Source organism: Chlamydotis macqueenii, chromosome 7, assembly GCF_036417535.1.
Source record: "Chlamydotis macqueenii isolate bChlMac1 chromosome 7, bChlMac1.mat, whole genome shotgun sequence".
Lineage (NCBI taxonomy): Eukaryota > Metazoa > Chordata > Aves > Otidiformes > Otididae > Chlamydotis > Chlamydotis macqueenii.
The window spans coordinates 39,230,988-39,252,977 of NC_141562.1; the positions used below are offsets into that span (position 1 = coordinate 39,230,988).

Genomic DNA, 21,990 nt, shown 5'->3' on the forward strand with positions numbered 1-21,990 from the left:
ACAGGAAAGAGGATCTAGGAGGAAGACTTCATTTTGGAAGAAAAAAGCGGAAAAATATGGCTTCTGCAATAGCGTTCTCTGAAGAGCCCCAGTACTGGAGCAATCAGGGCAAAAGGCAGAGTTTTGATACCTGCTGACGGTGGTACCTGGAGAAACGGAGCCATTCAGCCTTCAGACAGGGGTTTCAGCTGCCCAAGCATCATCACAGGCTGCGGAATGAAGACAAACAATGGAAGGCTTCAACGCAGGAGAAAAAACATGCCAGAAGGAACGAGAAGGGCATGCTGGTGGTGGCATAGTGCTACAGCTGATACAGAATAAAATTAAATAAAGAAGCCAACTACCAACCACGAGTGAGCGTGGACCGAAATGACAAGCCAAAATACGAAGGCTATAGGATTGATCAAAATTACTGCCTGTCTGCCGGGATGGCAAAGCTGACTGCAACATACTGAAGGGTACCTGAGAGGAGAAAAGGGCAGGAAAGGTAAAGGTGAAGACACCCTTAATTTTTGCTAGTCTCCTCTATGCAGACTGGGCCATAAAGGCCAAACCAGGAGGTAATCTCCAAACTTCATCTCGGCTACTAGTAACTGCTCTTTTACAGAACAGCGAGTTACTGCACAAAATGAGACGCAATCTCTGGCTTGGTTCCGAGTAACATGCAAAACCATTTTCAAATCCACACCAATGTAATTTAGTAGACTACTCTTGTGGCTCCTCAACCAGGGTATGCTTGGTTCCCAAATCCTCTCTCAGTAGCCACATTTTTGACATAACTAAAAAAGTGTTTTATATAGAAGTGTTCACAGAGTGCTGAGAAGCTGCCTGAAGTTTTTGTTTAGCTCAAGATCTTTTCTTATAATGCCAGAGAGCAATTACTGGATCACAGCATGAAAAACACAATAGAATAGACATTTTCTTCAGTCAGGAGGTGATTCAGCTATCAAAGAAGTTTCTTTTGTTTCTATTATAGGGAAAAAAAAAAAATCACTGCTTTCAGATGTCTTCAGCTGACGTTCCCAAGGTATATCCACGATGACTGTCAGCTGCCGCGAAAGTCTCTGCGGTTCTTTCCTTCTCACATTCCTTCCTCTCTAAACAACCATGTGAAATGCCTGGCAATACTACTGGAAGGTAAGCAGGACGAGAAATTGTGTCTAACTAGGGCACTCTCTGCCTTTGCAGCTGTAAGCAGACAGCAAAGCATATGTCATCATCCCTTCCGTTCCCTCATACGGAAGCTATCCGTACCATACAAACGCAATGTGCGGCAGCAGCCAAACTAGCGCTCGGAAAAAAGGTTGTGCTGATTCTTCCTGGAAGAGCTCCCCTCGCCGGTGCCATGGATCAGCTGGGGCCAGGCTGGCGGAGGCGGCTGCAGTGCGTCACAGGGATTTCTGCACAGGACTGGTCGCAGCCAGGGAGGTGACAGTGCTGCCTGGAAGACTGGCATTTTGGGAGAGCAGGAAGCCAAGAGAAAAGCTGAACTGCAAGTTTTAGGATATTGGGCTGGGCATGAAGAAAGGGACTGGCTTTACTGAGGAGCTTGGATACAGGACTCTTTGGTGCAGAAAAATAGAGTCTAAATGACAATACTCCAGGGAGGGTGGGGCCTGTGGCTCACAGCTTTGGGACAGGTCTGAGAGCAGGCATCCACGTCCGAGGGGGCAGGAGGCAAGGACAACCAGGACAGCAAACCGCCACAGTTAAACAAAGACCAGTCCAACGCTGAGGACTGAAATCCAGAATGCCTGTATACCATACTGATAAACACAGTGTAAAAAAATACAGGTAATAAGACTAAATACAGGGCTAATAATTTACCATACCAACTTCTAAACTGCAGATTTTTTCTTAAGTTTGGAAGACTGACAAAAATTCCATGGGAAAAAAATCTGTTGCTCTTCCCACCTAAGAATAATCAGACGTTTTTATGTCAATTAGTATGTGATATCTATCTATTAGTGAAATCTGATTCAGTATGCCAACCAGTTGTACTTCACCCTCTGATAAACACTATTCCTACGGCTTGCACTACGTTTTTTGAAAACACACTTTCAGCATGCTTTGTTTTCAAAGCAGTAGGAGTGAAAGACCGTTACCAAACCACCAGCAGAGTTCAGGGCTTTGTTTAATCACAAACAGATAATGGGAAATATGATGAGAAACAACTGCTCATGAGTTGGCAACATTTCACACAGCATACGTCAGGGGGCACGAAGCAGCTGGCTGGGCAAGATGCTATTTCAAGAGAACATTTGGGAACATCGCTGTCAGTAGCTTTTCTTGCTAAGTGTGGCAAGAGCAAAGCGTCACTTTCTTCCAAGCGCAACTCCTAAACACGTGACGCTAAGCCACTAAACTGGAAACAGCCACTGCAAACACTCTGTGCTTTACTTCTAAGAATTACACAAAAGCGTTGTACCCATCCCCATCCCACTGCTTGTGGAGCAGCCTCTTCCCTCGGGATCTACAACACACAGATAGCTGGGTTCGGGGAAACTTTCCCAGCAATTCAGTACAAGTCACCCACACAAACTTCCAGGTAGAAGCAAGTGAGCAGAGGAATATTTTAACAAAGTGCCATGCAAGTGCCAGACAACTGTAAACGTGTTTACAAACCGCAAAACACTCAAGTGATCATGGTGGGATGCATCTTCTTCTATCAACACATTCTTCTGAATTCGAGTTCCAAACTTCCGAAAGCTTGTAAAAAGTAACTAGTTCCTTCATTTGCATTCACCTATTCTTTGAATATCATTAATAAGAAGTGTGCTCTACATGCAAATTTAACTTTCTTTTTTTAAAAAAAGCATTTCACAAGAATGTAACACCACTTTTTAAAAGATCCTGCCCATAAAAATCTCATACATTAGAAAATGAACAAATACATGTACCCACTTCAAGAGACTAACTTAACTAACAGCTACTTCAACTTCAGTTTTCCATTTAGCAGAATACCCTCAAAACAATTTACCTCTGTCAACACTTGAATTCTCTCTCAGATTATACACACTTATTAGTTTACAGGAGTTTATGGCATATAAAGGCATCTACTTCACTCCAAAAGCACATTGGTGCACAAAAGAGTGAAAAAACCCCTCACATAGATACAGAAAAGGTAAGGGAAGAGTTAAGACTAAATGTGTATTGTAGACATCAACTATGTTGAAGAGGAACCTCCAGAGGCCACCTGGCCCGAAGCCCTACTTAAAGCAGGGTCACTTTTCAAAGGTTCATTAGGCTGCTCACAGCCTCAGCCAGCTGAGTTAAGATCCTTACCAAGGACGGGACTTCCCTCACCTCTGGGCCGCCGGATCCAGCGTTAGACCACCCTCCCGTGAAGAGCCCTTTCCTTATACCCAATCTGAATTTCCCTTGCTGCAACGTATAGAATCTTTAAGGTTGGAACAGACCTCCAAGACTTGCATCGACTGACTTTGGCTGTGCACCGCTGATCAGGAGCTGTCCTCCACCCTCCCCACAGTCACTCCCTAGATGGCAGAAGACATCGCAAACACAGACACAAGAGATATCCAACAGTTTTATTTATTTTTAAAATTTTACAATTACACACACAGCTCACCACCATGGCAACATGATACATGCATAAAAGCTGGTAAGAACACCAAGTTTCTGCTGATTTTTTATTTAACTTTTAAATGGGTGTTCCTTGTTAAAAAATTCCTAGAAGCTCAGGTCATAGACCTGATTCATGATTAGCAGCTGTCATCAAGATTTAAGCAGACTCAGGCCAACACAACAGTGTGACATAAAACCTCCTCTCGGTTCAGAAACAGAAAGAAGCCAGTGTTTGCCTCAAGCCGAAATAAGACTTCAAGGCACAAGGCCTAGTCTGCAGTTGAGCTATACCTATTCTGCTCACAGTATGCATAAATTTAATTTTTTTTTTATTTAAATGTTTCTGTCACTAATACAAAGCAATAAAACTCCTTCAAAAATAAAAACTCAAAGACTGAGTTCCTTTAAAAAAAAAAGATTAATAGCATTTGGATTTCCATTAGTGAAACATTCTTCATTTTTCAATACAGAAGTTTCAGGTATCCACAAAATTATGACACACGGATAACATTAATTTTATATACGGATATAGCTGGCCAGTCACTATGGAGTGAATGTGCAAGTCAATCAAAAAATAAATTGGACAACTTTCAACAGACAAGGAGGAGTTTTGATAAGCACAGAACTTGCCTCACAAGTTCTCTCTGAAGAGCAGAGACTAGATAACGAATAAAACACAACTAATACCCACTTACTCTTTTCCTGTACCTACAAAGGAGACACATCCAAAAGACTAAGCTGAAAATAATTTCATTTACATTCGTAAATACATAATAGAATACATAAGGAATAAGCAACACAAATCAAGTAAGGAATTCACAAATGGACAAAGACATCCTACCAAAAAATTAAATAAAGAAAACTTAAGTTGAATGCATTTCTATATCTAAGGTATCAGGAAGAGGCTGCAAGCTCAGAACTGAAATAATCTCTGAGAGGAACCTTACCGAACTCACTCAAGTGTCGGACTGAAGTCCTTCTGCAGAAAGGTCCCTAGGCATCTACAGGTGAACATCGCTTCAGTAAGAGATGAAGACTCGCTGCAGTGCACTTTATGAAGTGCACTAACAAGACTCTTACTCTGTAAGGAAGAGGATATACTTGTTTGGTCAATTGCACTCAAGACCACAATTAACCATGCCTCTGTTCATCAACGATTTTGCTTTATTTCCTGCACCCAACGCGCGTTAGGAAACACACCTAACATTTAAGGCACAACAGACCTGTTACCTTTCTAAGCACTTAGTGTTTCCCTGGAAGGGATAGGGGCTTTAAAGCTTACATTATACTACTTTCTGAGGGACTTAAAGGTCAAAAATATATCTATGCAAGAGTTTTGGAAAAATACAAAATTAATTTTTATTTCTTTCTGCTGTTTGGGATTTAGGGGCAAAAAATTGCATCTTCACAGCATTCAGTACGGATGCTGATTTAGAAAAAACCCAATCAGCATAAGAGGCCAAAGCTAAGCAGAGCATCAGTAACGGTCAGAGCTTACAAGAGAGCAGCATGCATGCTCACAGCGCTGCAGACAGAGGCGGAGGAAGGGGTGCCGCCCAGCCGCTCCGAAGCCCAGGTGCGCACAATTTCTGTTCATGAGACACCAGCCGCACCTCCGACAGCCCCACCGCCCTGCCACCACCTGGGCTCCACAAACCCAGCCAGCACGCAGGCCCCGCTGCCCCAACACGAGTGTCCCTCGCGGGCTGCAGGTCCCCGGAATGCCCCCGGACACGGCCGGACCCTCCGTGAGCCCCCGCTGCCAGGCCAGGCCTTCTGCGGCCCCCGGGAGGCCAGGCCGGGCCTCGGAACCGCCCCCGGCTCTGGCGCCCACTGAAGGGGCGAGCACGAAGCGTGTTCGGCTTTTTAGGCAGCATCAGAATTAAAACATCCAGGGGAAAATAAATAAATAAACAAATAGATGAATCGGAAGGCGTATCAACAGGGCCACTCGCATAGCTGTCCCCCGGCGGGACAAGGCCGCCATGGCAGCCCCCGCCCGCCGCGCCCCTCAGCGCAAGGCTGCGTTCGTAGCCGTCGCTTCGGAGCCCCCCGCTCGCTCGCTCGCTCTCTCCCCTCTCTCCGTGCTGCTGCCGCCGCCGCCCGGGAAGCGCGACCGCGGCGCGGACCTCCACGATCTCCTCCTCCGCCGCCGCCTGGCCGGGCGGGCCTCCCCCGGGCCGCGGGCCACCACCGGGCGGGCCGGGCCGGGCCGGGCCGCCGCTCCCGCTCGCCCCCTCCCTGAGGGGAGCCGGGGCGGTGACGTCACCGGATCAGGCCGACCGGCAATGGGCGCCATTTTGAAACCCCGAAACCTCCCGCGGCGGCAGCTCCGTGCGGCGGCGGCTGCGACCCGGACCCGCTCCCGGCCGGCGCCTCCTCCCCCCGCGGCCCCCCCGCCCCCGCCCCACCGGCACCGTGCGACATGGCAGGTGAGGCCGCGCGGGCCAGCCGCGCTACGGCTCCGCTCCGGGCAGAGGGGGCCGCGGGAGCCGGCGGGGCAGGCCGGGCCGCGCCGCACCGCGCCGCGCGGACCCGGGGGCAGGAGGCAGCGCCCCGCCGGCGGCGGGGCACCGTGGGGAGGCCCCGCGGGGCGCCGGGCCGAGCCGCGGCACGGGGCCGAGGCGGTGTGGCCTGGCCTGGCCTGAGCCGGGCCGTGCGGCGGCGGAGCGGGGCGCTGGGCAAGGGGCTGGGCCGGGCGCGGGGGCCGAGGGGTCGGCGTGGGCTCGGCGGGGCGGCCCTCCCTTCACCGCCCTCTCTTCCCTCTTCAGGGGTGGCAGGAGGTGGAGGCGGCGGCGGCAGCAACGACTTCCAGTGGTGCTTCTCCCAGGTGAAGGGGGCTATCGACGAGGACGTGGCGGAAGGTAAGGGGAGGGCCTCCGCTGTGCCACCGGCTCCCGGAGCCGCCAGTGGTGGCTCCGTCCCCCGGCCCTCGCTCCGCCGGGGCCACGGGCACCAACACCCTTTTTTCCTCTGGCAGCATCTGTGTCACGCCCGCGCTGAAGGGGCCGAGGCTGGGAACGGCTGAGCTGCAGCATCTCCCCAGACCGTGCCCGAGGCTCGGAGGATGGGGGGTGCGTGGCAATGACTAAGCTAGCGCCTCTGCTCCCTTTTTCTTTTTTTTTCTTTTTTTTTCTTTTTTTTTTTTTTTTTTCTGGAAGAGCATAATGGAGAAGACATGGTGGCTTCCTGCTGTTCTTTAATTCCAATCACTAGGGAGAAAAGGTAGCGACAGTGATAAAACACAGGGGAAAAAAAAAACCCACAAATGGAGTCTGTCAGGCTTGTCAAGTTTCACTCTGACGCAAAGAGAGCAACAGGGAGAGCATGCAGGTCTGTCATTGGTGCTGAATTTAAAAAGTAGGGTTTAAAGGCTTCCTGCAGCTGTGAAGAGATTTTATTCCTACTTGTTAATGTTTGTAAGCTATAAATAGGGGTAACTTAAGCAGGGAAGATGGACACACCTTTACATTCCTCTGAAACTTTCTAAGCACAGCATGTTTGGGAATAACTAGAAAATAGGAAATGTTTTAATTGGAAAAAGTGTTTCTCTGTAGTATGTAGAAGCGATGTGAAGTTTTGCTCGACTTTGATTGGAAAGTTCTTTTATCCCCTACATTTTTTGTGTTACTGTTAAGAAAAGAGGGTGTGAAGTATGTGTGTGAAATATAATTCTGCTCTGTTCATTTGATTTTTTTTTTCTGCATTAACTGAAATAGCTGCGTTTGCTGTATTAAGTTAAATAACTTGCAGTGCCAGTGTGTGGTTGTCTTGGGCTTGGGAATTTTTTTTTTTTTTACTGGATGCAGTAAATATTTTTTTGTACTGTCTACTACAGGGAAATTATACTGACAAGTGTTTTCATTTTCATGCCACTTGTTTGGCATTCCGTTTAAAATAATAGCTATGGGAGGAACAGACTTGAAAACTGCTCAAGGAACTAGTACTCAGTTGTTGTTTTCTTCCTTTTTTCCCCCCTAAATGTATTTTCTAACTTGTACTATTGTTCTGAAGTTCCCAGAATTATTATGCAAATGTGTTTCAGCAGCTTCTATGAGTCTCCCAAGTGGTCCTTTTTTCTCAGGATCTGCTTATCTGTGTGACTAAAAGTCAGTTCTCCGTGTTGCAAAAAATATACTTCTACAAGCACCTTACTTCCTGGTCAATTACGGAGCACCATGAGTTTGTGTAGAGCTGGAAAGCTTCTCGTTTTTGAAACACCAGTATGTCTTACGCACTTAAATAATTACCTGGGTTTAACAGGGCTGTTCAAAGAGGAACTTGCGTTGCTGATGAGACGCATCACCGTGGCAGAGCTCTTTGGTTAGAGAGGGGAAAGCTCTCTGGTTTGGGTAACTAGGAGTGGCAAGGGGAAATAGTGCTCAACACTTTTACCTGGATTGTCCCACATGTTCCTTATTACTGTGACTCTCCTGGAGCCACGACTTCGGGTTGTGCGTGATGCTGCGTATGAGGAATTGAATCTTCTTTGTAGGGCAGTTAGTATTTGTAATCATTCAGCACCTGCTTTTGCAGAACTGCAGTTTCGATTTCCTGGTGGAATGCAAGAACTACTTACAGTTTTTGTGACTAATTACTTTTATTTTGGTTTGTGCGCTTCGCTGCCCCACCCCTGTTAGTTTTTGCCTTGGAGTCAAATAAAGAAAATAGACAATTTATTTGCTAATAATTGCCTGGATTTTACTCAGCAGTATGCAATAAGCGTGCAACAACATTGCTAGATTTTTTTGGCCTCAGCCATGGGAATATTTATGCATCACCATTTTTTAAAACCTCTTTTACCAAATTGCACATCTAAATCTATTTGGTGGACAACTGTTGCCTTGCTGCAAATATTACATAAACCCACTGTGAATTTGATGTAAATTTCTGTGATAGTGGAAACTTACTATTTCAGTAAATTTCGTTTTGCCTTTTCTGTTTTGTGAAAAATAAGCTCTGCAGGGGAAATCTGAAAATGATAACATAAAATAGCTGTCAGATGTGTTAGATGCAGACTTTTTTGCTAAGTGCTGTTACAGGTGGTTCATTCAGGAGTTGAAATTACAGAGCCTGATAGTCAGACAACTTAACCAAAAGGTCACTTCTTTTTTAATTGCAACTCTAGAATATGTTTTTATTCAGTAGTTGTTTCTCACCTGTATTTCGTTAATAAAAGTGTTAACATGGCTATGACAAATTACTATAGGTAGATTTGCAGCTGCTACCTCCTTTCCTAGGATTTTCTCTAACTAGGTCATTAATATAGAAACTCACTTTCTCTTTTCTGGGTATTCACTTTCTTCAGTGAGTGATCCTTGAAATCTGTACAATACTCTCTTCAAATAAGTAGAAGAGCAGTGTTTACGTGACCAATCTGGCCATTTCAAAAAGATCAGGAAAATATACCAGTTATTGAAATATGTAGTTTTCTAAAGCAGAAAAGTTTAATTGGATTAAAGGAGGAGGATTGGAGGATAAAACAGATACTGAATGAAAGAATTTATATTGAGGGTGGCAACATGCTTAATTTAAAAAAAAAAAAAGTGTTGTAATTTTTTTGTTAGTGTAAAACCATGTGATTATTAAACTTGTTATTCTTGGGTTACCTTTTTTGGTAGAAAGTAGCTTTCTAAATACAGGCTTTTTTTTTTTAATAATGATGCCTGAGACCTAATCAGTTTTGTGATTTCAGTGTTTAATTTATTTTGCATGTTCAAAAAGTTCTGTTTGGGGGGTTTTTGGCAAGCAGAATATGAAACAGTTTATTAAATAATGTACAGATAAGCCCAAATTCCCTTGGGCCAGATGTTCTGCATGTAATCCATGACCAATTCTGGATGTAATTAACAGAATATATGTAATTTTTATATGTGTATATGTAGTGGGTACTATAAGTCTTCCTAACGGACTTGTGCTAGTGATGAGTTGGAAATACTGGGAAGAATGGCTTGTCCTTGTCAGAAAGGGAACCTGTACGCTGTGGAGATTGAGTTTCCTGTTACTGCCAGGGGCATTTCTTTGGGTTTTGTTTTTAACCGCTCACCGCCCCCCCGCAAGCAGTCAGTATGGGGTTTTGGATTGTGATGAACTGTTCCCTTCTGAAAATGCTGTATTAATTTGGCACCGGTTAGATACATTGTCATGTTTCGGGTACAGGCAGCTATGAGAGTATGGTTACTCCACTAAATGAAACTGCTTTCCTGTTGGAGCTTCAGCAGCTCAAGTCTGAAGCTGTTTTAAGTGTTACATTTGAAACCTTTTTTGAGGCAGCTGAGCGTAAAGCCTAGGCTTGCACAGAACCGCTGGACGCGGTGCCCTTTCATAGTAGGCTAGAGCTCCTTAGCTCCCGTTCATTAACTTGAGCATGAACCAGCGTGAGGTGTTGCACATGAGCAAAGCTTTTCTTCTTCAGAAAAGTTGTCATTGACTGTCGGAATACCTGTATTGTGTTTTCTACTTTTTAAGAAATTTTGTATCTCCATTTAAAGATAAAAGAAATACTGTTTTTTAAAAAAAATTTCCAATTAGTAGTTGGTATTGACAGCACTGGTAGACTAAAACATACCTTGTTATCATCAGTTCAACAGATTGTTCACTTCTCCTTTAAAAGCTTGTTCCAGTGCTAAGTAAGTCCATCTCAGAAGTTTGTCAGAATGCAGAACGTGGGTAGAGAAGAAAGCCATGATCTAATAAAAATATATTAGACTCCGGTCCTGCAGTTCTCAAGTCTGGATACAAATGATTTAAAAACACTTCTAGTGTTAAACTGTATTTACAAATCAATAGTTTAAAAGTGTTCTGATACATTGTTCATGAATTCAACTGATCTGTTCTCACTGCTTTTAAAGCTAATTCTGGCATGGTTTGACACTTTTAAAAACATATGCCAGAAGAGGTACAGCTACTTGACATCTGTTTAAAATTGCATGGAAAAAATTACAGAATTGGTTGCCATCTTTAAGATATTTTTTTCTGTAAGAACTGGAAAATATGGTAATAATGACTGTTATTAAGTCATATGTACTGTTACCTTTCATCATAAGTAATTGGTTATCACTGAAGATGTCCCTTGTTGTTTTAATGGGGCATTACTGTAAGATGGGCTTTTCAGCTGTGGGGTTTGGTTTTTTTTTCCTTGAAAAACAGGGGTTTGCCATAAGCAGGACTTTAGATGCCTTGCTCTTTTGCACTCCCTAAAACATTATGTGCCTGTCCCTGGTTTATGGTGAGATGTAGTGGTGTGCTTTTGCCTTGATCCCATGATGCTTCACCACGTCTCTAGTCCCCAGAGGACTGCTGTGAATATTCTGAAAAGCCACCATTTCTTGTAGGGACCAAAGATTTTGAAAGCTGCCTTATCTTCCCTGCTTTTGTGTGTGTTGTATCTGGTGTTTTGCATAATACAGATGATGACATAATATTGACTTTGGGAAATGTTTTGGTCTTTTTAAAATGTGGGCAGAAATAATACTTTGCTAACAGTTTTGACCTGAGCACGTATTATATAGTGGTTTCCTGTTGGGAGAAAGTAGTCTTACTGCTTCAGGTAGACCACTTTAATCTCGAGTCTTTGTACAACCTGTGGACCAAGAATTTGATGTCGCCCTTTATTCCACAATGCTGTATTCCATAGTAGTATTTAATAATAAGTACTCTTTTGAATTCTACTTCTGTCAGACAACAGAAAAACCAGAGTGTTATGCCGCTGAAAAGTAAATCACACTATCTTGTGTATTAGTGTATAAGTAACTCTGGAGACTATTAAGACAAGGTGTTGTTTGAGAGAAATGCTATGTTAGTGAATTTCTTGAAGTTTATCTCTCATAACCTTTAGAGTGTGACTCCTAGTGAGGAAGCCCAGATTTACAAGTGAATAGCTATGGGTTGTGTGTTTGGGGTCTTGTTTGTTTTTAAAAAAAAAAAACAAAACAAACAAACACTCCAGGTGATCTTCAGGCTTCGTAAAAGTGATCATGTCAAGTGATATCGTCTTGGTTTTCTGTGGAGAAGAGATTCTATCCTGCCAACTCACATACGTACAGTGAATCTGTAGTGTTGACCATGGTATCAAATTTCGATTCTTTTTTTTTTCTTCTTTTTTTTTTTTTTTGTTCTGGCATATGCGAATGATGGGGTAATGGAACTGCAGGGGCAAGAGGAGGAGTATGAATATAAATGCAAAAATGTTTAGCATTCTGAGAATTGTGAAAGGGATATCTATGTTTTTTTGTAAAGTAAACTAGAAAATTTACAGCCTAGGTGGAGACTTTAAAGGCAGTCAGAAGTGGTTCATAAATGCCTTATTGCGCTGTTGACATTCACTCATATCTTTTGTATCTAGCATATTTTTTCTGACACAGATACATAAAAGAAAGTTAGGACAATCTTGTCAGAAAACTGCAGAGGTTTAGGTTCATGGGCATTAAGGGAAAAAAAATTCTCAGTACCACTGAAAGATGGCAAGTGGAATGTTAAAGAATAGATAAGAAAATGCTTTAAAAGACTAAGCAAGCACTAGGCTACAAGAGAAAACAAATTACTAGGTGTAGCTGGATATTTTGATTAAAATGTGAAGCTGCAGGGATGCGTAACTTATGAATGAATTATAAAGAGTTTGGGTAAACATCAGTGGCAGAGCTGTAAGGTAGGAGTTTCCAGTAGTGGGGATACAGAAATTGGTACAAGTCTTTACGTCTGTACCATTAACCTGTGAGAGCCACTGCCTTCCTCTCTCCGCAGAATGGTAGGCTGTGATGACAGCAGGCTGTTATTACTTGCTGGCCCAGGAAATCTTTGGTACCGTTCCCATGCACACTCTCGTTACTGTGCCATTTGCTGAGTATTTTAACATCTGGGGGGAAAGCTTAATCAAAAATGACAAAACCCACTTTATTTAGATTTTAAAAAGGAAAAAGAGAGGAAGGCATGAAAGCTGTAACCGGACTAAAAATTTTATTTACTCATCATGTTAAGACTTTTATTAACTCTTAAAAGTACAATGAAAAGCATGACTTAGAAAAAACTTAATGGAATAGCATGAATAAAATAAATAATTGAATATACCTCCAGCAGGAGGAAGGTCATTGGAATTACTATTCCAGAAGTTAAAGAAAAAATAATCATGAGCGTATAGGTTTGCACAGAGAATACTGGATTGTGTCCTGAATATTATAGACTCCATAAGTTCTCATTGCTTGTAAGAAAAGGCACGGCAAGCAGGAAGGTAAAGTTTATTTCTGTCTGACTGAACTTTGGCTGCACTGCTCTCTCTCCTTGCTGCTGCTTTACCCTTTCTTTGTACTAACGCGTGCAGGCAAGTGCATGCACTGTAAACTCGGTGACAACAGGTTTTTGGTATGACTGAGAGCACTTTTATGAGATGTGGACTCTAAGGTGACTTAAATCAGCTGGACAAGTGTTTGGTTTGGGGGAGTTTGGAACAGGTCGACACCTTATGTTGCTGCTTTTCTACCAGTTTGTTACAGCACTCCGAATAGAATGGCTTCTGGGGCCCTGCTTCTCAGAGAGGCCAAGTGGCTTGGCTCCAGACAGGGTCCGGAGCACACAGGAGCTGGCAGCCTTTCCAAGAGAAACGCTCTTGTTTGTAGTTTGCCATGGCCTGTCAGCGGCAGCACTGACTTCAGTGGGCTGCTGCTGCTTCTTGCGTTCTGCTGCGCTGGCCAAGCTGCTGAACTTCTGTTGAAGCAGCTCAGGTGCCCTTGTTCATGCCCTTGGTTGACCTTAAATGTGTTCAAGAATTTAAATTCATTAAAAAATCAGAGTTATTTTGGACTAAGTTAACCTCTGCAAGGTACTTAAAGGCATTTCAAGTAATTTTGCAGGTTGTTTAAGTATTAGGGCATGAAAAATTGTTAGACCTGATGGATGCTTTAAGTGGGCAGGGTGCTTAGCACGCTAAGCTGGAAGAAATTTGGTCAGAGCAAAACTGTACCACCTTTGGTTTATTCTGCTGACTTCTGACACATCTTGCTTCTGTCTTAACTCTTCAAATAAATTATAAAAGTAGAAATCTAAAAGTTGAGTGTATGAAGTGGCCTATTCTGAAAAATAGGTGACTGCGTAACTTTGCTGTATACATATATTGTCAAGTGATTATTGATAGCTTTAAAGTTCAGTTCACCTTCCAGCACAGTTCACAGATAGCAGTCTGCTGTCAACTGTTAGATTAAGAAACAATATTTTAGGTGAGCTTAGGTGTGGCAATAACAGCAATAGCAGTCTTAGTCCATCTGAATTGTGCAGTAATACCAATCATCTTCATGGACTGTTCTGGCAGGCATAGTAAGGAGGATCCACATTCCCCTGGAAGCAAACCAGCGAAAGGCTCAGAAATGAGGAGAGAGAAGGGGGAGGTTGGGGACTGGAAATCGCTGCCGAAGTCAGGAACCTGCAGTAACTGAAATTGTGGTAGTGCCTGCCTGCCCCAACACGTGGAGGGTGAGGGCAGGTCTGGCTAGAGGCAGAGTGCCTGCCAGCAGCTCTGTGCTGTTGCCTGGTGTGGTAACTGTAGCGATCCAGGTGTGAGTAACTATCAAACTTTACACCAACTGCTTCCCCTCCCTGCCCCTGAGACCTTTTAGTGCACATAGATACCGTTGGTGGTGCTTGGGGAGTGTTCTCTTGACGTGAAGTAAATCAAGGAACAATTAGTTCCGAGGGCCTCTCTGTCTGTAACTTGTTAAGCTCAAATGTGATTTTGGTTTTTAAAACACTTTTTCCCTATTATTTACTATTATTATTATTTAGCCTCTACAGTTCTTCGTTCTCCTTGATTACTCTGTTCTCTGTAATGGGTCTCTGTGTGTCTTTTTTCCTTCCTTAATCTTACTTGCTTCTTTAATATTTTATTTGACTCTTTTTGAGTCTTCACTTAGTTCCTTGCCATTCTCTGTATGGGCCCTGACTCACTGTATTTTCCACCGGTTGTGCCTCAGAACGGTACGTTGTCACTGTCTGTTGCAAAAAAAAGACTTGTGCCTTCTGATGACATGTCTTACAGTTCAGCACAATGTCACAGGGAGATCCCAACTTCTGATTGAGGAGCTCATAACCTGCACTTACCTCCTTCTACACTCTGCTTCATTCCCATCAGCTGTAGGAGACCACGCAATATCTCACGCAGCTTTCTCCAGCTGTAGAATAACAGCGTGTATTGGAGGGAAAGGTGTGTCACCTTTGATCTTGATTACAGGCACAGAAATGTTCTTTCTATGTTTAGTTTCCACTGGCAATCTCCCTTACAGTTTATGCCAGCCGTCTGGCTTTGGTCCAGACCCAGTCATTTCCTCTCAAAGCACAAGCCTCTTCAGAGAGTTTCATAGACCTTAAAGCGGTTCATTCTTTGGATCTCTAAAACAGATCATGGAAAAAGGTGCTGTGTATTAAAAATATTTTTCGAGGGGAGGGACAGGAGACAGGTTGACTAACATGCATTTTTTTGTCAGTGTGTGTACTGGATGTGAAGCTCTAGGTGTTGTGCATTACATAGTCGGAAAATTTTAAGTTAAAATCCCCTAGAATTTGTAGCAACCCCCTTTTTAGATAGTCTTTGAAACTAGCGACTTTTAATGAACTAGGCAGTCAGTGTCTGAGGAGTGGGCCTGTGACAAAAGGCTTTGAATAGCTTAGAAGAATGAGAGACAAGTTGATGCTGCTTGTGTCCAGTTAGCGTTAGTCCTAAGCATGGATTTCAGCTGCAAGTTTATGAAGTAATTCTGGGTTTTTTCAGTTTTCAGATTTTAACCGAAGTAGCAATGTGCTGCCAGCTTAGAGAGGAAAAGTTCATGTAGCTAATTTTAGGCATCTAATTTAGATGGTTTGGATCTCTTTGCATTCTCCGTTACCTAAACAGAGAGCCAGACGTTGATATCGGTGTCAGTTAGAAATACCTAGTATGAATCCTTTGTGGGATTAAGTTAGTTTGCAGGTCTAAGCTTGCTGTCATCTCAGAATCCTGACAAATGTGGTCTCTGTCATCCCGTCCCCCTCTGCTCCCCGTTTAACTAGCCGGGGAGGCTTTGGAGGTTATGGAACTTTAACGGAATTATGACAGGAGCTTTGTGACATGGGGAGGTTAATACCCAGCAGTGATGTTAAAAGGCTTAGAGCGTTTATACTGGATTTTGGAACTTCTGCCTATGCTTTCAGGATAGCTCCTGAGTCTCTGAGAATAGTTTCCACTACATTATTAGAAAGATGGATTTTTGTAGCGTTCTGATGTGTTGGGAGGGTGTTTACTACCAGTAGAAGTGCTTAGTGCTTTTAAATTTGGGGATTCTACAGAATTGTAATTTAGTTGCCAGCAGTTTTTTTCCCACAATCCTTTTAGTATACTAGCTTTGAAGACAGCTAGGGGTTTCCTACTCTGTTTGTAGACCTTAACCAAGTTAGAACTCTATTCCAAAAGTGAAGCTAAGCATTAATTTTTCATGCCTGGAAGGAAACAAATATTGCCAGGCTAATACCTTATTGTAAAGCAGTAGGTCTTGCTGCTCTCCACAGTTTACAAGAGGAAAGTTTATATGGCTGCTTCCAGAACAGAGGGTTGTAGCCACACTGGGACAAAAATGGAGGGAAATCTAGACAAACATCTCTGTTTCTGGAAAGTCATAATCACAAAGGTGGCTTGTCTATAAGAAGAGTTCATTAGGATGCTGTACATGAATAAAAAAGATGATAGTTTGTCTTTCCTCCCCCTTCTGTACATTTCATTGTGAGTTGCTTTGCTAGTATGAAGAGAAGTCTGAAATATTCTGCTGGGAAATAAAACTGGTACTTGTACACATAAGAAAAAGGTATTACGTATAATAAAAAAGCTTAAAAAATTCCAAAGTTAATGTGATGATTAAGAACCTGCAAAGATTTGTCTTTTTTTTTTTTCTGTAAGTATTTAAGCTGCCTTGGAAATAAACAGCAAGTGTAGATAAGTAAAGTATGTTGAGCACAACACAGAATGATTGGTTTGGAATGAATTTTGTGGTTCACGTGTAGTCTCATAATTAATCTTTTTTTAGTCGCTTTGAGATAGCATAGTGCTGAGGATACTGGATAGAATTATTTTGGGGATCAGTATGCTTCAATTCAACATGCCTATAGAGAAAACTGATTTTAATTCATACTTTTTCATTAAACAGTTTTAGTGCTGTTAAAAAGACCACAAAAAGTTGATTCATCATATTACAAATTTTCTAACTGAGAAAATATTTGAGGAAAGTTTCTATATGTTTGTCCTGATGTGCTGCCTCCACTTACCTATGACCTTATAGCACGTTGGTGATAGATTTTTACATACTGTTTCGGTGCTGATTTAAAATGTCGAGCTGCTTAGTCCAGTTGGTAGTTAATTAGGGAAGAGAGGCGTTCTCCACTGGCATGATCATTTTACCTGAACATGTTTACCTTTTTCTCCCTGTACGTTTTGTCTAAAACTGTACAGTCAGGTAGTGTCTGTGTTTTAGCGTGTTTCCACGCTTAACATAAAGGAACCCGAGATTATGTTTGGCTGGATAGCACAGCTAGAAAATCATAGCTGTGTCAGACAAATTATGTTGGCTTTACGTGCATGTTAAAGCAAAAATGGTGCACAGTGTACTTTGAGCAAAGAATTCAGTAAATACTTTGATAGTTACACAGAGAAATTAATAATATCTTTTTCCTTTCTGAAACTAAATGGAAAACTGGTTTTTGTGACTATGAAGTAGTTATGTTAAGTTGTATGTTAAGGAGTAATTTGTTTCTCTAGCATATTTACTGATGTCTCAAAGGGTAAAAATTGTCTGTGCTAGGATGGCGTTCAGATTTTTGTGGTAGTGGAATATGAGTTTTGCTACTGATAAACCTTTGTAACTCAAGGGCTACTTAATGTTTGAGTAGAGTGCTGAACATCAGTGTCTTGACTCTGTCAAGTCCCTTCTCTGTTCTTCTCACCTGTTCGTTTCTTTTTTCCCTAGTCAACTGCTTCCCTGTGGTGTCTTTTGAAATGCCTCAGGTTTTTCCTGTGTATAGTAGACTGATACTGGGATGCAGGATTTTTAAAATTTTTATTCCATTCTAGCACTATTTCCAGTCTTGGAGTAGAATTTAATGACGATCACATCTCCAGCTGGTTCGCTAGCTTTCTCATTTTAGTACAAAATTCTTTGTTTATGTCATGATACGCGGTATTTGTAACTGTGAAATCTCTTAGCCTGCCAGCCATTTGTAATGACTTATAATTTATACATTGACACGATTTAGGCCTGTATTTGGTACAAGGCAAACGTGTAATTGTGAAAATAATTAGCATGGATTGGTATTAAAGCCCAACAGCAATATTAGCCACATACACGGAGATTTCTCTTTTTTTGACATTGGATCTCGATTCTCCTACAGCTTTTTTTTTTCCCCACGATTGTCAATCAGGAAGAATGAGTTGGCTTTAAAACATTTTCACGATTACCATGTATATATGTTATACAGATTGTTATGAAAGGGCCTTGTTTAAGTTTGTTTTCTTTCTGAAGAAAGAAAAAAGTTCCAAATTAACAGAAAGCTTTGCATGGGCCCGCTTCTACACTGTGTATGTAATAGCTCTTCCCCTGTCCGAGGACCTAGGCAGGGTGTGAGACATTGCATCAGAGAAATCTGACAAGCTTTGGAAAAGTGGAATAGTGTATCAGCATTACAGGGAGACAAATTTTTTTCTTACCTGTGATGGAAAGTATATTTAAGAATTGATTAAAATTACATGCAAGGTACCCTGTATGTTCTTTTGCCTTGCTTGGGGTAAAAAGTCGGAAGAGGATTCACTGGGAAATCAGGGAGCTTAGAAACTGGTCTCTCATCGCCATCTAAACGTTTGTCCATTGTCTCCTGAGTCTCTTATTTATGGTACGGGGAGGACAGGTATTAATATATTGATAATCTGATTTTGGTGTATCAGGAACTGAGTTTTCCTTAACCTCTCTCAGAGAGGAACAGAGGTACTGTTCGCACACAGGGTGACAGGCCTTGTGTCATTGTTTAAACTTGGGCATGGTGCTTCTTGTTTTAACTGAGGTACACTGAGTTGTTACTGCTGGGCTCGCTGTGTAGGTATAGTTTGGACAAAATGCATCTTTATGGTTTTCCATTTTATATATATAATTTTTTTTTAATTGAATACACATTCTGCCACTCTATATGGTCTTAAGTTTTTTATTTACATAGGTGTGTGTATAAATACATATTAAAATATGTATTCTGGGGAGGTGTGTGTATGTGCGGATGTATATATATCTTAAGATTCTAGCAGTGTTGTGCTACTAGAAGCTTGTAATTCAGAGGCAATTTCTAAAGCAAGAGGTCGTTTAGTACTAGTGCAAACTTTATACCATATGCTGCGTTCTGTATATAACTAGTTAGTGCTGTAAATTCATTTTAGCAGTTTGGAGAGGAGAAGGACTGCTTGGGATATTTTTTGTGTTTTCAATACTTTCTGCGTGGTCTGTTATGGAAGCAAATAACCACATACCAGAAATTGGCTACAAAATGTGGAATTAGTATAAAGAGAATAAGGGGATTCATTTTTATTCTGCCAGTGTTGATAGTGAGAAACCAAAAGAGTTAGCTGCTTAATTACTCGGAAGGGGGTCAGCAATGAGGGGGCAGGTTTGCAAAGAGCTCTGTGGGTGGTGACTTGGTGAGGTGGTGGTTGCTGCATTTGGGTGGCACAGTGGCGGGTGAGGATCAGTGTGAACGGAGAGGGCGACGGGCGAGAGAGACTAGTTAGAAACGAGCAGCGCAGTTAACTTTAAAAAGCAGATAACTGAGGAAAGAGTGGTGTTTATAGAGTATGTGCAGCAAGGGTGTGGGGTTGGATCTTATGTTTTGCATCTCTTGAGGATTTGGGATTAGCCTTCATCCTGTTATGTACCAAAATGGAATCTTTTCATAACCTTTTAAAGAAAGGTGAATATAAAAATAGACATGTCCAGAAGCAAGTTAGTGGTGCGATTTTGAAGGCTGGTATAAATCTGTAGAAAGATTTTGGGGTTTTTAAATAATTTGTAAATCAGAGAAGGTAAGTCAAGATCTTTATACTAGGAAAAAAACTGTTTCAAGGGCATCTGTTAATAAAAGATGAAATATTAATTATATACTGGGAAAACTGATTAGACTTCCTAATCACTTCCTCGTAAGAGTGGGGGGTTATTGAAAAGAATTTAAAAGATAGCACATCAAAATCAATACAGGAAAGCAGTTTTCATGTAGTCTCCAATTGCAAACTCTGAAATTAATTGCTGTTGTATAATTCAAATCATACAGTTTTTATACCTGCATAATATAATGAAATATTTGCATGGCTAGCAAGCAAGAGTATGGATAAATGTTTACTTACCGTTTTATGCAGAGTTGTTCTTTGGGTTGTTACTATATGCCTGAAACCTGTGACGGACATTTATAGCGCCTTATCTCTCTGCCCCTTGGTTAGAGATTGTTTAATGGCAATTACTTCTTTATTGCCGCCTCCAAAGATTAATTGTGGCATGCAGTGGTGAATAAATACTGGTTGTTTCCAAGGTTCAGTCCCAAGGACACCTAAGTCAGTTTGAACTTGGAGGTCCTGCAGTCTTTTCCTGTGCCCTCCTGTTTATTCCGTTGCCATCATCCTTGCCTCGTGTTTGTTATGTACCTGCTGATGCTTCTGCACAGAGTTAAAGGAAGCTCAGCTGGAAGGATTTTCTTTCTTTTTTTTTTTCCCTTTGGCGAAGCGGGAACTCCCAGTTCAGGTTCCTGAACTAACTGCCTGAGTACTCAGCTCGGGGGAAAGGCAGGTATGCCTCAGCATCACTCTGGTCAGTGCAAGCTGTGCTGCTGCTCCAAAGTAATACCACAGGTGAACCACTTTTGAGGTGGTTCTTACACCTGCACAGAGCTTCCTTTATATATTTCAGCAATTACCTTTAACAGGTAGAATACACAGTTTGGATTCTTCAAATGATATGCCTACTCTTGTAGGATTGAAGGCCCTCAAAAGCTTAAACCCAGAAATGAGGAAGTGTGTTAGATGGTAAATACAATTTTGCTAGGCTTTGAAACATAACTTAATTTCTGAATACTGATAATGGAAATCAGTAAGTTGTGCGGTTACATTAATACAGGTTGTAATTTTGTGTTCAAATCTTGAAACATCTTGATTTGCTTTACACATTACAGTGCTGTTTTATTTCTGTTCTGTTCACAGCTGATATTATTTCAACAGTTGAATTTAATTACTCTGGTGATCTTCTTGCAACAGGAGACAAAGGTGGCAGAGTGGTTATATTTCAAAGGGAACAAGAGGTCAGTGACTCGAAAAACAAAAGTGCTGTTACTACGCTGTTCTTATGTTGCACAGTCTCACTTCATCTTTTCATACCATGAGGTTTAAGTGGCTGTTTTTTCAGAAAACCCTAAGTAAGCCAAATTTCTAAATATCTGCCTTATCCTGAACTCAGTAGGTTAGTTTGGTGGTGGTTCCTCTCCTTGCCTTCAAAAAAAAAAAAAAAAGGTCCCAAAAAGACAATGAGTTTGTTATATATGTACCTCAGTATCAGTTTGCAGAATTGCCTTTGGACTTGGTCAGGTTGATCTAAGACAAATCGTAATGGTTTTGAAGGTAATGTAAGAGAAGTTCATTAAAAAGGTTGCCTGTTAAGCTGCAAGGACAACAGGATAAGATGATCAAAAATTGAAAAATTAAGCATCTGATTGTATTTTAGGATCCTACAAATCAGAACCAGTGGCAACAGCAACTTCTCCAGAAACACTTGAGCATTTTCAGTTCAGAGGGCTGTTTGCAATGGTATTCAGTTGTGTGATAATGCTGTCACCTATTCTGCCCGTTCATCAATGCAGATCCGTTGCTGAGCTTTCCATATCCAGAGAAACAGTGTGTTGGAAAAACAGTTGTCATGTCTGGGAGAAATCTGGAATTGTGTTCTTTAAAAAGTCAGTATTCCACATGCCAATTCTCACCCTCTCCCCTACCACTGAAGAGCACATTTATCCTTCCCTTTGAAGAGCTGATGAGAATTTGAGCCCTTGGCTTTGAGCCTTCTCCTGTATCAGAAATGCTGAAATTGATCATGGAATTGTAATTCGGCTGGTCTGTGCACGAAGTATGCTAATCTTTAGGTTCTGCAGTTTTTTTTCAGCAGAATCTCACTTCTTTCATTCTGTGGTTCAAGTGATGCTCACTTAACAAACAGCTGTCCAGCATTTTGCATTTCATCCTCGCTGAATAAACGTTTTACCAAAGGTGACTTACTGGTTTTACTGTGAGGATTTTGAGAGGTAGTGAAATGAAAATACTATTGCTGGAAAAGCTGTTGAAATATTATACTGCTACACCTAGACACCTCATAGCTCATTTATCATTTA

The 21,990-nt window shown here is 41.9% G+C and overlaps 1 protein-coding gene across 2 annotated transcripts in view; it reads left to right on the forward strand.

Moving 5' to 3' along the window:
* Positions 1–5,877: 5,877 nt before the first annotated feature.
* The window catches only part of PPP2R2D (protein phosphatase 2 regulatory subunit Bdelta), a 30,182-nt gene continuing 14,069 nt past the window's right edge, over positions 5,878–21,990 (forward strand). The window contains exons 1-3 of one of the 2 annotated variants that reach the window (XM_086752783.1): positions 5,878–6,017; positions 6,357–6,449; positions 20,813–20,910. In XM_086752783.1, coding sequence (XP_086608909.1) covers positions 6,011–6,017; positions 6,357–6,449; positions 20,813–20,910 — 198 coding nt within the window. In that variant the 5' untranslated portion in view covers positions 5,878–6,010. The remainder of the gene's footprint in view (positions 6,018–6,356; positions 6,450–20,812; positions 20,911–21,990) is intronic. The other variant, XM_086752785.1, reaches the window with a different exon arrangement.